This window comes from Puma concolor, chromosome A3 (genome assembly GCF_028749965.1).
Source record: "Puma concolor isolate L17-30 chromosome A3, mPumCon1.1.hap2, whole genome shotgun sequence".
NCBI lineage: Eukaryota > Metazoa > Chordata > Mammalia > Carnivora > Felidae > Puma > Puma concolor.
This window is the reverse complement of record NC_141669.1, coordinates 139,354,759-139,369,687: the sequence shown is the minus strand read 5'-3', so window position 1 is coordinate 139,369,687 and position 14,929 is coordinate 139,354,759. Positions and strand designations below refer to the sequence as shown.

The 14,929-nt window shown below is 56.7% G+C and overlaps 1 protein-coding gene across 2 annotated transcripts in view; it reads right to left on the bottom strand.

The window, feature by feature from the left end:
- The window catches only part of CDH4 (cadherin 4), a 540,926-nt gene that overhangs the window by 115,562 nt on the left and 410,435 nt on the right, over window positions 1–14,929 (bottom strand). For both annotated transcript variants that reach the window (XM_086702623.1, XM_086702624.1), the window contains exon 4: window positions 14,263–14,436. In XM_086702623.1, the coding sequence (XP_086558749.1) occupies window positions 14,263–14,436 (174 nt within the window). The remainder of the gene's footprint in view (window positions 1–14,262; window positions 14,437–14,929) is intronic.

The following is a 14,929-nucleotide window of genomic DNA, read 5'->3' as shown; positions in this document are numbered from 1 at the left end:
GGGACCTGGTCCATTCCTGCGGGATTTCCCTTCCAGGGGAACAGGAGGCAAGAATCTGGTGCAGGACGCGGAGCCGAGTGGAGAGCCCACACCAGGAGTCCTCCGGGGCAGCCCCAAGCTGCAGGCAAAGCATCAGGTGACAGTCGGCCGGGCCACCAACAGGGCCTTGTCCACAGGCCGGGACGGGGCGGATTTGAGCCGTCAGTCAGTGCACAGGGGCGGGGCGGGTAGGCGTCCTGCTCTGTTGTCTCATGGCTGTGTGACCTTGGATGAGTCACTCAACCTCTCTGAGCCTCAGTCCCTGCCTCTGGGAGTAAATGGTATTGCTGCTCACTGCATGGTCTGAGGGTCACGTCATCGACGGCATCCCCTGGGGCAAAGCGGAAATCCAGGAGCGCGCGTGTGTGTGCATGCACGTGCCCACAAGTGCACTCGAGCGTGTGCACAGCAGGGCTTTGCTGGACACTTGGGGAGGCCTGTGACTGGAGTCAGGTCAGGCGGGGGCCGGGCTCAGCGGAGCTGGCGGGGTCCCGTCTTGGGGGCAGCTGGCCGGGTCCACCTAGGGAGGGAGGGGCCCGGATGCCAAGTCCCATCAGGCCGATGGCCACCACTCCTTAGGAACAGGAGAAAACCGAAGTAGGGGACCCAGGCAGCCGCCAGGGCCTCAGTGCTCCAGGGCCTGAGCATGGGCTGAGTTGGGATGCGACAAGGGAATGCACCACCCACAGGGCATCCCGGGGGCACTCAGACGCCCACTCAGAGCTTCGAGGCCCCTTGGGCCTGGGAGGGATGTGGGGGCAGCTCGTGGTGCTGGAGCCTCAGGGCCTGCTGAGCCCCTGGTCTGGGTCTGTCTAAATGCTGGTCCTCGTAGGCACAGACCCCACCTGACATGCTCGGGGGTGCAGAGGCCTGAGCGGCTCACATTTCTTCCAGAACAGTGAGGACAGCGGGCCCAGGAGACTGCATGTAACACCCCCACCCCTTCCCCTGCCAAGTGACAGGGGTGTGCCCGGGTGGCTCAGCCTGAAACCCTGGGAACCAGAGAGTGTCCCTGTCTCCACCCCCACTCCCTAATCAAGTCGTGTGGAGTCTTTCTTCCGGCCTGTCTGGGCTCCCTGGCACCCCACTCCTCCCCAGGCACCTCCCCTGCTCTGCCTGGCCCACACCACCGCTCCCCTGGGCCGGCTCCCTCCTCCCGAGGCTCCGCTGCAGCTCTTGTCCTTAACCTTCCATCCCCCACCCAAAGGCACGTCCCAGACCACCACGGGTGGGTTTTTACAGGCTTCTCAACATGTGGGGCAAGGGCTGGATCTCCTGCCTGGTCCAGAGGGCCCGAGGGGCTGCTGGGCTGCTCTCCTCCTGGTCTGCCCTCCCACCTCTCCTCACTCACCATTCTAGCTGCAAAGACTTTTCCAGTCCTTGGGTGTACCGGGCTTGTTCCTACCCCAGGGCCTTTGCACTTGCTGTTTTCCCTGCCTGAGCTTGCCACAGCTGGCTCCTAGTCTTGCAGGAGCTCAACAGCGGCTTCTTGGAGAGGTCTTCACCAACGCGCCCCACCTAAAGCACCTGCTTCCTCCCCACCTTGCCTGTCCCCGTCTGTCTCATCCCTGCATTTCATCTTCTCTGTGGTTCCGTCCATCTTCTGGCAGTTTCCTCTCCTCTTGTCTGTTTCCACCACCAGTGTGTTAGCTCTCGAGGACAGGACAGAACCATGACCATGGAGAGGCCGCTGTACCTCAATGCTGACCAGAGCCAGTGCCCAATGAATACCTCCGTGTCCTCATGATGCGCTATGGGGAAAGGTGATCAGCACGCGGTGGGGCGAGGCGGAGGGACCCTCCCTTCTCCAGCCTGGAGGGCCTGGAAGGCTCCGGACTCTTCTGAGATGCTGGTTAGTTGTCTGCTTAATTTTGCTTTTAACAGACCGAGGACGTAGTCCTTTTCTCGTCTTCATCACCTCACATTTTTGGGAAAATGAGATCAGCCTCTCCACTTGAGAATTACAGCCCGTGAAGCCTCTAAAAGCCAAAACCAAACAGGAAACGCAATCGAATAGCAGCCTGAAGGCCCAAAAACTTTGTGCAGGTGCTCAGAATGTGAGGCCTCTTCCGACGGCTGGTACGGAGATGTCCCCGAGTCCCGGGTGTGTGGCCAGAGACCCAGCCGCTGTGGGAAGGGACTGTCAGCCAGAGGCAAACAAAGCACAGAGGAACTGTGTCACAGCAGACTCACCAGCACTGGCTCTTTCTCCGGCATCATTTGGGGGCAGACGCGTGGCTGTCCCAGCGTCACTGGGGAGGCCAGAAAGCAGCGCACGGTTTTCCGTCGTCTTCTGTGGCCTGGAGTGGGTCTGGTTTCCCAAACACCACCCGTCCGTGGACCCTATCCGTTCCGACTGGCTTGGCTTTCGAGCCTGGTCCCCACACCCTCCTTTCTGTGGGTGGCAGTTGGGTCTTTAAGCCGAGAGCTTGGTGAGGGCAGCTGTCTCCATGCTGGTTGTGTACAAGCCAGAGGAAGTTGCCAGGAAACACCAACAATCATCGTGAGCGTGAGCGGGTCTCCCGCGGGAGAGAATGGCCCGGACCCCCAGGAGGGCACACGCGGCCTTCAGCCCGTCTCCTCCTTGGCTCTAGGGAGCACCTGTTCCAGGCACGCAGGCAGCTCCTGACCCCATGTCTGGGTGGTGCCTGGGACGTGGGAGAAGGACCCAGGGCCCGTGTTTTCACCTGTAGCCGTGCTCCTATGCTGTCTGTTCCCTTCCGAGCACGCAGCCATCTTTGAAAACAAAGCCTGTGTGCTACGCTGTCCCAGCTCTGTCCCTGCAAGGCCCACCCCTGGGGGCTTGGGCTTCTGGAGGGTGCTCTGCGGCTGCCTCCCAACCACGCGCACCGGGGCCCAAAGCCCCACGGCCCTGAGGCCACCGAGTGGACCCCGAGGTCCAAGGGAGGCTCTCACGCCTTGTGAGTCACGAGTGTCTGGGCCAAGGCCCCCACTGCCACCCCCGCATCACCCCTGACGTAGGGCCACTCGAGGAGCAGACACGCCTCGCAGGCGCCGGTCCCAAGGTGACTTTCAGGGAGCCAGCGGGGTGGGCCCCGAGCCGCCCTGGCCGAGCTGCCCCGCAGGGCAGACCGCACAGCGTGAAGAGCCCGGCCTGTCTTGCACGCCCTGCCCAGAAGCAGGGGTCCCTGCGGGACCCTCCAGAACAGTCTCCTCGCCAGGCCCTGTCCTCACCCCTGCCCCCGCCCCCCCCAAACCTAAAGCACGGGTGCCTCGCCCCTGCTCGCCGGCCTCAGCCCCTCATGCTTCCCACTGTGCCATCCTCACGCCCTGACCCCGGAGCCAGGCTCACCACATGGCCACGCGGGCCAATCCGCGGCTTGGCGGGGACGTCACTCCCCGGTGTTCGCAGGCGCTGGCCTGCTCAGGATTGGGGAGCGGCCCGGAGCCCCGGGTCAGACACAGAGCGGGATGTTTCTCCTGCGGCTGCCGGGCGCTCCTGCCCACATCCCTGCACCCCCTCCCCCCCCCCCGGCAGGAAGCGGAGCTGGAATCCACCCCGAGGTGCTGGCTGGCCAGGGCCCCTGCCCACTTGTGTCCTGCCCGCACCTGTGTGTCGCTCCGTGCACACGGGCCTGCCCTGTCCTTCCCAGGAATGTGCTGGCTCCATCGGAGCTGCTCGGTGCACTCTGGCCCCGGGGGACGCGACCCAGATGCTCACAGGGGCCCCACAGGACTGTCGGTGAGCAAAGCAGGGGCAGAGGCTCCCAGTCCCGCTGACGCTTGCACCCAGGACGGGCTCGTGGACGGCGGCTGTCCCGAGCGTTCAAGGAAATACTCTCACGTGTGGTTTTTCTCTAGGGAACGGAAGCCCTACGTTCCACGGCGTAAATGCTGGGAACGAATTCACGTTTCCGCGGAACTCCGCTTACATCACACTACACGCATCTGCAAGGTGACCGGGTTCGGGCTGCTGGTCCACCCACCGTGGGCCAGGCCGGGGGCGCCCTCCGCTGCTCTGGGATCTCAGGGAGGGATGGGGGGGGGGTGGAGAGTCACACAGGGGTGGCCTCTTTCCCTTCAAGCCCAGGCTCAGATCGGGGAGAGCCCAAGGGTCTCGCTACTCCCACAGCAGCAGCAGATCCCAAATCTTGAATTTCACTGAGATGGAAACGTAACAAAGAGGTTTTGTCGAGGTTTTCAACTCCGTTACCGTGCCAAGCAAGGGCAGTGGAACAACGCCCTTCGGTGCTGGCCGTTGCAGGTGCCCCCTCACCAGGCAGTCTCCTTTGGCCGCTGCCACTCTGCCTGGTCCCTGAGCGGCAGCCGGAGGGGTCTTGGCCAATCTAAGCCTCATCCCATCACCCCTTGGGTCTCAGAGTAAAACAAGTCCCCCCCCCCACAGTCACACGCCCCACTCAGGACCTGGACCTCTGGTTCTCCAAGCTGGCTGCTCACCCTCCCCCTCTCTCTGGCTGTCTCCATTCAGCCACTCTGACCTCCTGGCTCTTCCTCTAAGACTTTGCTGTTCCCCCTGCTCAAATCTCTTCCCTTCTGCAGCACCATGATTCTTCTGCTACTGTGCCCCACACCCTCTGGCCCCTAATAGTTGGTTTACTTATCTCTCTCCCCTGAACGTAAACTCCAGGGTGGCTGGACTCTGTCTCATCCATTCTCTGTGTACCCTCTGCACCTGAACAGCACAGAACGGGCGTTCAGGTTGTACGTAAAAGCTTAATGAGCGTGTGATGGATGAACAGATAACCTTCCCCACGACCTACTGTCACCATTTCACACCAGAATGAAGGACACCCTTCTCCAGGAGAGGGCCGCCAGCAGCCTTACCCCAATATACTCTGAGGACTCGACCCCCTCTTGGCACTTGTCGGAGGACCAGCCCCACCCTACGGTAGCCCCAGGGCAGCCAGAGGGGACAGGGGAGTTTCCCTGGTAACAACTAAATTGTCCTGGAGGTAAGTGAGAACAGAAACAGTGAACCAGACCTGCCAGCCAGGTGGGATGCAGCCCTCACCTGCCCAGCCACCTCCTCCCACCATTGCTGGACACTGCTCCTTGAGTTCCAGAATATTCTGAGCCCTGATCGGCCCGACCTCCTCTTTGGCCTCCACAGTGAGGCCCAATGGAACTCCCAGCTCGTGCCCACACTTGCAGATGATGTCTGGTCTGCAGACTCGAGCCTGGTGGCCATGGCAAAAGTCCTACTCGGCGGGAGCCCCGCTGTGACTCTCCGTTTGTGGCAGGTGCTCAGAGCGCCTGCCCCAAACACCCACCCGCACAAGGCGCTACAGCAATTCAACGACTAAATCAAATCTCTGAATATTAAATTAATGATGGAGATCTAAAATATTAATATATTCTAATTAAATATTCTCCAATAAATTATCGGAGCGTTTGCAGTGATTTGATTCTACTTCCGTTTCTTCCAGATCTTTCAGCTGCATAAATATAGCCATTAAAGCAATTCAAGAAAGGGAACATTTTCTGCTCCGACGAGGGAACGGTAGACACAAAGGATCTGCACGGTTCTCTCGCGCGATTGATTAAATCACAGAACCCAAGGCCGCTGAGTCGGTGAACGGCTGCTTTCTTCACGTCCCTCGGGCTTTAGCAAGGACAGTGTGAATTCCCTTCAGGTCTCCACACGATGTGTAATTACAGGGAGGCTGGACGGCTGCTGCGGAAGGGTCTCACGTGGTGTGTTTGTGTTGGAACCCGGGCTGGGCGGGGGGCAGGGCCTGAGCCCCCCCACGGGGGGCTGGGAAAGCGGCAGTTCCCACCGGGACTCACGGCGGGAGGAGTCACAGAGTTTCCAGGAGAACGTCACTCCAGGTCGTTAAGAACTCCCCTGGTGTCACGTCTTTAGTCAACGGCTCCTTCCGTTCTGGTGACAAAGCCGTGGATGCCACCTTCTCTTTAGCTCTTATGAATTATAAACCCCACAATACAGCCCCACACCTTTGCCTTAAACAGTCAGCTGTCTTTTCAGTAAAATATTATCCCCCAAGTGTATCTTTTCCTGTTCTCCCCATCCCTTCCTGCAGATCTAAAAAATTTCCAGCCTTGTCCTTTCTTTTCAGCCTGAAGAACATTCTTTACCACTTCTTGTGGGTCTGCTGGTAATGAATTCCCTCAGTTTGCTTATCAGAAATGTCTTTATTCCACCTTTAATTTTGAAGGACATTTTTTTTTCTGGATACAGAATTCTTGGTTGATAGTTTTCTTCATTCAGCAACTTGAAAATGGCCTTCCATTGCCCAGTGGCCTCCAAAAGAGAAGCCAACCTTCGCTGCCCCTGCCCTCTGACAGACTGTGTCTCTTCCTCTGCTTCCAAGATTTCTCTCGAGTTTTTGAATTTCATCAGTTTGACTATGATCAAAATTGGGCTTGCTCTGTATTTATCCTACTTGTGGTTCAAAGATTTCTTGGATCTGTAAGTTCGCTTCTCTTATCCAGCTGAAATTTTGTGTTTCAGTTTTCTACCATTCTTCAGATTAGGTGATTTCTACTGATCTGTCTTTACTTATTTAATTATTTAAAATGTTTTATTTATTTTTGAGAAAGAGAGAGACTGCGAGTGGGGGAGGGACATAGTGAGACAGGGACAGAGGATCTGAAGCGGGCTCCACGTGGTAACAGCAGAAGGCCACATGTGGGCCTTAAACTCACAAACCGCGAGATCATGACCTGAGCCAAAGTTGGACGCTCAACCGACTGAGCCACCCAAGACCCCCTGGTCTATCTTTAAATGTAGTGACCCTTCTGTCATCTACAATCCACTTGGAAGCCCATCCAGCAAGTTTTTATTAGAGATATTGTACTTTTCAGCTTTACCACTTCGATTTGGTTCTGTTTTTAGTTTTCATTTTTTCTGCTATGGTTCCACATGTATTCGTTCGTTCTGACTGTGTTTTCCTTTGAGTCCTTGAACGTGTCTGTACAAGATATTTCAAAAGTCTTGTTGGTAATTTCAACATAGTAATCCCAGAGTTAGATTCTGTGGGCAGTTTTTCCCTCTTAATTATGGGTTACATTTTGTCTTCTTTCTCTCTTTGCTTTCTATTTTCTGGGGATATGTCTAGTAATTTTTGTTTGTATATTGGTCATTGTTGATGATACATCGTACAGACTGGTTCTGTTACCTTTCTCTGAAGGGTGTTCATTTCTGTTAAGGCAGGGAGTTAACTCGGCTGGACCTAAATCTAAATCTGTTTCCCTTGCAGGAGACAGCAGTTGAAACTTCCGCTCAGTTCTTTCGATCTTCTTGCTGTTGCTTTTTGCTGGGTTCTTTGGAGTCTCCCTCCCACACGCACAGCTCCCTGGCTAGGCAGAAGTTATAAGCAGATGTGAGAGTCTCCATCTGTGGCTACACGTCTTACAGGATTGGTCCCCTCACATTCCGCTGCTTTGTCAGTTCTAAACCCCATCTTCCGACCCCTCTGACCAGCGAGATTGGTTTTCTGTGTGAGAGCTAGCTGCCTGTTGATGGCAGGATGAGAAGTGATCTCAGAGGGAAAGTCACATAAACAAGATCTCGCCCAGTGCTGTTTCCTCCTTTCAGTTCCTGTCGGCTACTGACCACTGTCCAGCAACTTCAAATAGTTGCAGACTTTTTTTTGCCGAGTTTATAACTGTTATTTCAGAAGTGTTAGTCTGACATACGCTACCCTACCATTACCAGAAGCGGAACTTCCGAAGTAATTACTTTCAAGGATTGTATATTAAACCTCACAATCTTCAAAATGATCATGAAAGGCTAACCAGTAGAGGTGGGCACAATAGCTGTGTCATTCACTCATTTGATAAGTCCTTAATGACACCTACTTTGTCCCCAAGGTTGTGCTTGACAGGCGGACTGTCCCTCAAGGACCTTTATGTCTAGTGGGAAAGACAGATCAATAATCACTGACAAAACAGTGTCAAAAACTCTGCCACAGTGGCAGGCAATGGGGCTGCCATGCCCCCTGTGGGAGGGCCTGTGCCGGTCCTGGGAAGCGGGGTATTCTCAGAGGAGGCAGGGAGGGGCCAGGCTGGGGAGCGTCAGGTGCAGCGAGAAAGTCCTCCAGGCTGAGGGAAGGGCTCGTACGCAGGAGTCCAGGTAACCAAGGGTGTGACCAATCTGCACGTAGCCCAGCGTGGCTGTAGTTTGGTGTTCCAAGGAGTGGAGTCAGACCATGAGGTCCTGTGAGACATGCTAAGGAGTGAGACCCTGTCTTGGAGACTGAAGGAACAGAAGAAGGGGCGAAACACACACATGCCACGTTTTAAAGGGCCACCTGACTTTCGTGAGATGGTGAATAATGATCGCTTGGTCACTCACACATGAACGGATGCCTTCCAAGAGCCAGAAACTAGGTTCCTAGGGGAACGCAGTGATGACCACACCACAAGGTTACCCAGCAGACATTTCGCAGGATAACACGGAGTCAGACTTCAGCTGGTCCCATCAAATGCATTCATGCATCTGATCAACATCTATGGAGGGCCTACCCTGGGTCGGATATGGGGTGACTCTCTGTGTCCCTGTCTCACACGTTCACAGTGCCGACCCTGGCCCAGGACACATCGCTCACGGAGCTCCGCAGAGACCCCACCCATCTGCATCCACACAGGTCAGCAAATGTTTGTGGTTGGATATGAAGCAATGTGGCACCTGTGCACAGAACGGGAGCCAAACTTATCCTGGAAAATGCGAACCGGTCCGGTCTTCTCAGCTCTCCTGGGACGTGGATTCTGGCAGTCCTTCTGAGCCCCCTGCAGCCGTGCTCTCGTGAGCTCCCTGCTCTAGAAACCGCCTCCCGCTCATCTCTCACCTTCGCCGCGTGGCTACCCTTTGTGCTAAGCGATTGTGTGACGATCTCCTTTCCAGGCCTTGCTCCGAGGACAGGTTTGCACGAGCTGCTGTCTGTTAAAATACCAACTTCTGAAATTGAAGGGCGCGTCTCCCAGTAGCACAGCCTTCTTCCTCATCATCTTGAGCGGGTTCCTACAGTTGCCCCGGACAACCTCTCAAGTTAACAAGTTCTGAATTTTTATTAGACTCCTTAGAAGTCTGATTTTATCCTCACTCCGAATCTTGCCGGAAGTCAAACCTAACACACACGCTAGAAAAGCAAGGGGCTTTTCAGAACCCTCCACGAAGGTACACATGAGGGAATCCCAACCGCGGTAGCGAAGGGACCAAATTCTGAATGACGGGCAGCAGGCGGCCTGCCCGCAGGCCCTCGGAGCTGGAAAGCGCTCTTGTCCTCTCCCTCTGAATCTCCGGTGCCTGCGCGGTGCTGGGCACCTCAGCTGGCCCCAAACCGTCCCTTCCAGAGCCGGGATTCAGGAGCAGGGAAAACCCCCTCCTGCCCCTTCCCAGAACACAGGGTCTCCGGCTTCCCAGGGGATCAGCCCGCCTGCGAGCGTCCCCCCCTCGGCTCTGAAGCAGGGACAGCCCGGAGCTTCCGAGTGCTGCCTCTGTGATGTGGCTGCTCTCCCCTCCCCACTTAAATTTAGACGGCGGCCTAATTCCGGTGGGCATGCCCGCAGGAGCGCTTCCATACTGTGCCGCAGACACTCCCCGCTCCTGGTGGCCCAGCCCATCGTGGCCAGCCTTCCCTTTTCAGGGTTCTCCTCCACCCAAGTCGCTTATTCATTCTCCCTGCATCGCAGAACTAATGCTAGTCCTTCCAAGGAAAAAGCCTGTAATTAACAGAGGCTTTTGGGGAAGAACGTTCTGCCTGCTTCTCTCCTGCCCAGTTTTTCATTTAGCATATTTTATCAGAATGAAATGCCTTAATGAGCACACAACTGCAGCTGATCCCAGCTGAACCTCAAAGTGCTCCTCGCCTGGCTTCCCGGCCCCATCAAGCTGTATTCACGTTTGCTGGGACTCGGGCTTCTTTCTGGAGCAACTTCCCCCAAAACAGGGACAGGAAACTCATCAACGTCCTGCAGACAGGGACGGGGGCAGGAAGCCTCCCCAAGCCCCTGCCTGGGCTAGGTAAGAGCTGAATGGGGGGAAGGGAGGGAGCGAGAGGAGGAGGGAGGCAGGAAGTGAGCACATGAGAGTGTGGGTGTCATACACGTGTGCTATCACGTGGGATGGCACGGGTGCACACGTGTGTGTGTGCTTCTGCCCCGAGTTCTGACATGATCACTGGGCGTGCACTTGGAAAAGACAAATCTCTTACAGAAACTGTAAGGAGATTCTGTTTTCCATCTGCTGAGGATGCATCTCCCCATAAGATCCCAGCTCGGCTTGGGATTCCGTTCCACGGAAAGTACTCCACCATCAGTCAAGAAACTCTGAAGGCCCACCAGGAGGGGCCGAGATCTCTGCCGGGACCCTGGTGCCCCGGCCTTCACGGTGTGTGAGCCGCTGGGTGCCCAGACAGCGCCCCCCACTGGGCTTTGCTTCCATCACTCATTCAATGAATGTAGTGCCTGCTGTTTACAACACTAGAGGCGCGGGAGGCCTGTGCTCAGATGCGTAAGTAGCAATCATGAAGTCACGTGGTACTAAGTGCTGTGGAGAAAGCAAGGGGGGCCGTGGGGCGAAGACCAGGCTTGGAGGGTCAGGTCTGACCTCTCGTCAGGCCACCCCTCGTCCCATCCCCCTGGCACAGGGGTGGCGTCACAGACGAAAGGACACACGTGCTCTCACAGGGGAACCTTCCGGGGGCAGAGACGCACATCCCCTTCCCCCCCTGCACAGCTGGCCCCTGTTTCTCCGTGTCCCTTGCGATAAGGCACGGCCACACACCTGGTTTTGGCCAGTGGACTTCAGGCAAAATCAGTGCCTGCCACGGCCAGGCCTAGCCAGTCCTGCAGCCCTCATTCCGGGGCCCCGAGTGACCGTGGTACAGAGCCCCCCTCCCCCAAACCACCTTCACAGGAGCAGGAAATAACCCGTCTTGTGTTCAGTTCTGAAATTCCGGGAATGCCCTTGATAGCAGTCAGCTAACACTAACCCACACCCTATCCTTCAGCTCGTGGCCTGTTTTGGATGGCCGTGCCCAGCATGGAGGTGGCCCTCCCTATGGGGGCTGCTGGACACGCCAGGGTGTCCGCGGAGCGGAGGACAAATTTGTTCAAAAGCACAGCCACGGGGCGGGCCAGGGGACAGCGAGGTTGAGCTGGTGCCACCGGTTCCCTGCTTTTGTCAGTGGACACCTGAGGCCCTGTTCCCATTTCCTCCCTCGAGGTCCAGGTTAGACGTGTCAGTGGCAAGGGGGTCCTCGGGATGCTGCGGCCCCCATCAGGGCACACAGATGTCCTTGTGACCAACCCCCTCCCCCATCAATGCATCCACGGGCCGTGTGGGAGCCGAAGGCTCGGCCGGCGGGGGAGACTTGGCTATTCTTGCCTCCAGCTATGACTGACCGGCCCCCGAGACCACGGCGGGTCCCTCGGGTAGAAAGTACAGAAGTGTCTTCTTCTCCATCATCCAGGAGGGGACAGGCCCTGGGGGTCCTCGCGGGTCGGGGGCTCCGCCTTCAGTGGCTTTCTCCACCTACGGTACCTTTCACAGCCTGTGTACGGATGGGCACAGAGGAGGAAAGATTCGTGTGTCCCTACTAGGACCACTAACCTGAGAAACTCTGAAAGCCAGGACAGCAGAACATTCCAGAAGTGCCAGGATGCACGCACAGCATCACGCGTGCACCTGCGGCGCGTGAGCAGACCAGAGCCCTCGGTACCCATCACAAGGTCGCGCACTCACTATAAGGTTCCCGCCAAGTGCCGGGGAGGTGGGCCAGGGTGCTTCCCAGATGCTGGGAGGTAAGCCGGATGTGCGCTTGTCAAACTGGGCTACATCTGGCCCAGTGCCTGTTTCTGTACATAAGGTTTCACCGGAAGACAGACACGGGGATAGTTTACGCATTGCCTACAGCAGCTTTCGTACCGCAAAGAGTTGAGTATTTGAACCCGAACCTGGCTGGCTGCTTAAAATGGCTACTATCTGGCCTTTACAGAAAAAGTCTGGCGACCCCTGAGTCAGAGCAACTGCTTCCTACCAAGCTGGTCTTTGAGCAGTGCAAAGCACGAGGCCGTAAGTAAGACTGAACCACACAACGGCAAGCCGGCTCCCCTTCCACTTGGCTTTCCATCCTGATGACATTCAAGAGGAAGCTGCTGGTACTACGGCCTCTTTGGAAGGCTGATATTTGCTCTTCGCCTCCCTTAGAAACAAGTCCCAGGCGGCCTTCAGGCTCTGAGGCTGACAATTACACAGCCAGACACCAACAGCTGTGTTTTCTCTGTCTTCTGCGAGTCTCGAGTCTCGCGGTCAGCCTTCCTCGCAGCCACCAATGCCAGCTTTCCAACTGTGACCGCAAATAAAGTCTCCTCTTAGCATAATTTACATTAAAAATGAATCCCTGACAAAAAACACTAGGTGGGCAGATGACGAGTGCTAGTCAGACACGGGGGTCCCCGAGGGCAGAGAGGGCGGAGAGGGCGCACGCACGTGGGGGCCACAGAGCTAAGTCATCAGCACCCTCATTCTGTCGGTGGCCGGGGGTTGGCAGACTGACCTTGAACACGGGATCCTGGGACTCCACCCCCGGGTTGGGGTTCACGTCTTGAGTGTTTCTTTCGTTCAAGTCTGTGCCCGCATCACAGGGACCTCCCAACACTCAGGACACTCAAGGGCAGGAGGGGCTCTGGAAAGCTCGAGCTCCCCGTCTCACGGGGGAGGGGGAACTGAGGTCAGAGGGTGGCTTCTCCCCACGAGTGGAAAGACTGTCCCGCGTCCCTCCTGCGCCCTCACGCGCCTGCAACACAGGCCACACTTCTGACCCCTGAGGGTGGGGGACCCCCCCACCAAGCAATCCTGTGACACCGGCGGGGTGTCTGAAGTTTAACTGACACAGTTTATTCTGACGCGGGCTGCGAAAACAGCAGGTGTCCGTCCCACAGGGAGGGGCTCAGTCCCGCATCGCGGCTCCCACCCAGAGGGCCTGCCACGACCCCCTCGTAGCCCAGAGCAAGTCTACTCGCTAGACTGTCATAATGAGTGTAAGTCAGGAACCCCCGATGGGTAAGATGCGGACATGCCAGGCTCCCTGCCCCTCCCCGGGCCGCCAACAGGAGGCTCTCCACACCCTGTCCCTCGGGGGTTTTTATGGAAGCTGCATTACAGACTTGGTTGATTAAGTCACTGGCCACTGGCAACAGACTTGACCTCCAGCCCCTCCCGTCCCAGGCGTTTGGGGGGCAGGGCTGAAAGTAAGGTCTCCCCTCTCGGAGTCGGTTCCCCTGGCAACCGGCAACCAGTCCCCAGTCCTTAGGGGACTCTCCAAAAGTCACCATTAACATGACAAAAGACAACTCCAGCACTCTCAAGGGGCAGGAAATTCTGAGGGTTTTAGGGGCTTGGTGCTTGGGGATGAACAAGGTTCTGTGGCCGGGGCACCGCGGCCATGGCGTGTGTGGAGGGGCATCGGCTGCGTGGGCCCGCTGCCTTGCTCTGCTCCGTGTCTGCATTTGAAACGCACAGCCCAGCTCCCTGCGTGGGTGCAGGAGACAGGACAGGCTCAGCAGCCCCCGGAAGGAAGGCCACCCGTAGCAACACCCCGCCCAGTGGGGTGAGGCGCTCCCCAACGATGGGGCGCTAAACAGGATCCTCACCGTCGTTTTACCAAAGTATTGCCCGCACTGGGTTGCAATTTTCTCCAAAGGGAAGGAGGAAGTGCTAGTTGATGGCCTTGATTTTGAAACACAGATCTGTAGAACCACTTCTTCCCTTCTCCCAGGGAAAGCACCTTTGGGGAGGGGGCCCGGGAGCTCGTGCACTGCAGGAGCCCTACCCCCCACTAGGGATGCAAAGGCCCCGAATTTGGGGTCACAGTCTCCGTCCCAAGTTCCGGAACTTCCCACCGCCACCGTCATCCCCAGCACAGACACACCGTCTTTCCACCATCCAGCGTCTTAGTCGTAATTGGAAAAGAGTGTGAGCAAAGAAGGGTGTCAGAGGACAAAGGCCATGCCCAAGTCGCCACCCTGCCCCCTTCCATCAGCACAGGCGAGCCGACCCAAGTCCGGCCGGACCCCCCTTCCCTGGAGGATGAGGCTGCCCTTCTGATCTCTGTCTCGTGCCGTCTCATTACCACCTTGACCTTCTTGGACACCGAGTGCAGACCATCCCGTGCTCCCGCTCCAGGACAAGCCCGCCAGACTCACCTGCAAGATCCCGGAGGAGAGGACGCACTGAGCTAAGACCCTCCCCAGCCAGCAGGAGGGGTCTCCACTTACCCGCACCAGCTGCTGTGGGAAGGGCCCGCGGGAATTTTCCGGCACGTTGATGGGTGGGATGACCCAGTCTCGTTTCTGTCTCCTCAGCCCGTTGGCATTCTGGTGCTGGGGCCACGGCAACAGCGTGTCATTCGGAGGCTGAGAGGCGTCCAGACCTGCACTCGGCTTCCCTTTCTGCAGCGTTAGTCGGAGGGGGGAGAGAAGAGTCAAAGAAGTCTGGTTAAGTTCTGCGCAGAGGAAAAGGCATCTGTTCAGAGAATCTGTTCTGTCCTAGATCAACACAGAGAGGCTGGATGATGCTTGGGAAAGTGGCTAAGTGTTAGGGGGAAAAAATCAAGCAACGGAAGAATGGGGAAAAAAATCACAAGGGAAAACACAGTTTATTTATTTATTTATTTATTTATTTATTTATTTAAATATTATTTAATGTGTATTCATTTTAAAAAAAATTTTTTTTCAACGTTTATTTATTTTTGGGACAGAGAGAGACAGAGCATGAACGGGGGAGGGGCAGAGAGAGAGGGAGACACAGAATCAGAAACAGGCTCCAGGCTCTGAGCCATCAGCCCAGAGCCCGACGCGGGGCTCAAACTCACGGACTGCGAGATCGTGACCTGGCTGAAGTCGGACGCTTAACCGACTGCGCCACCCAGGCGCCCCTAATGTG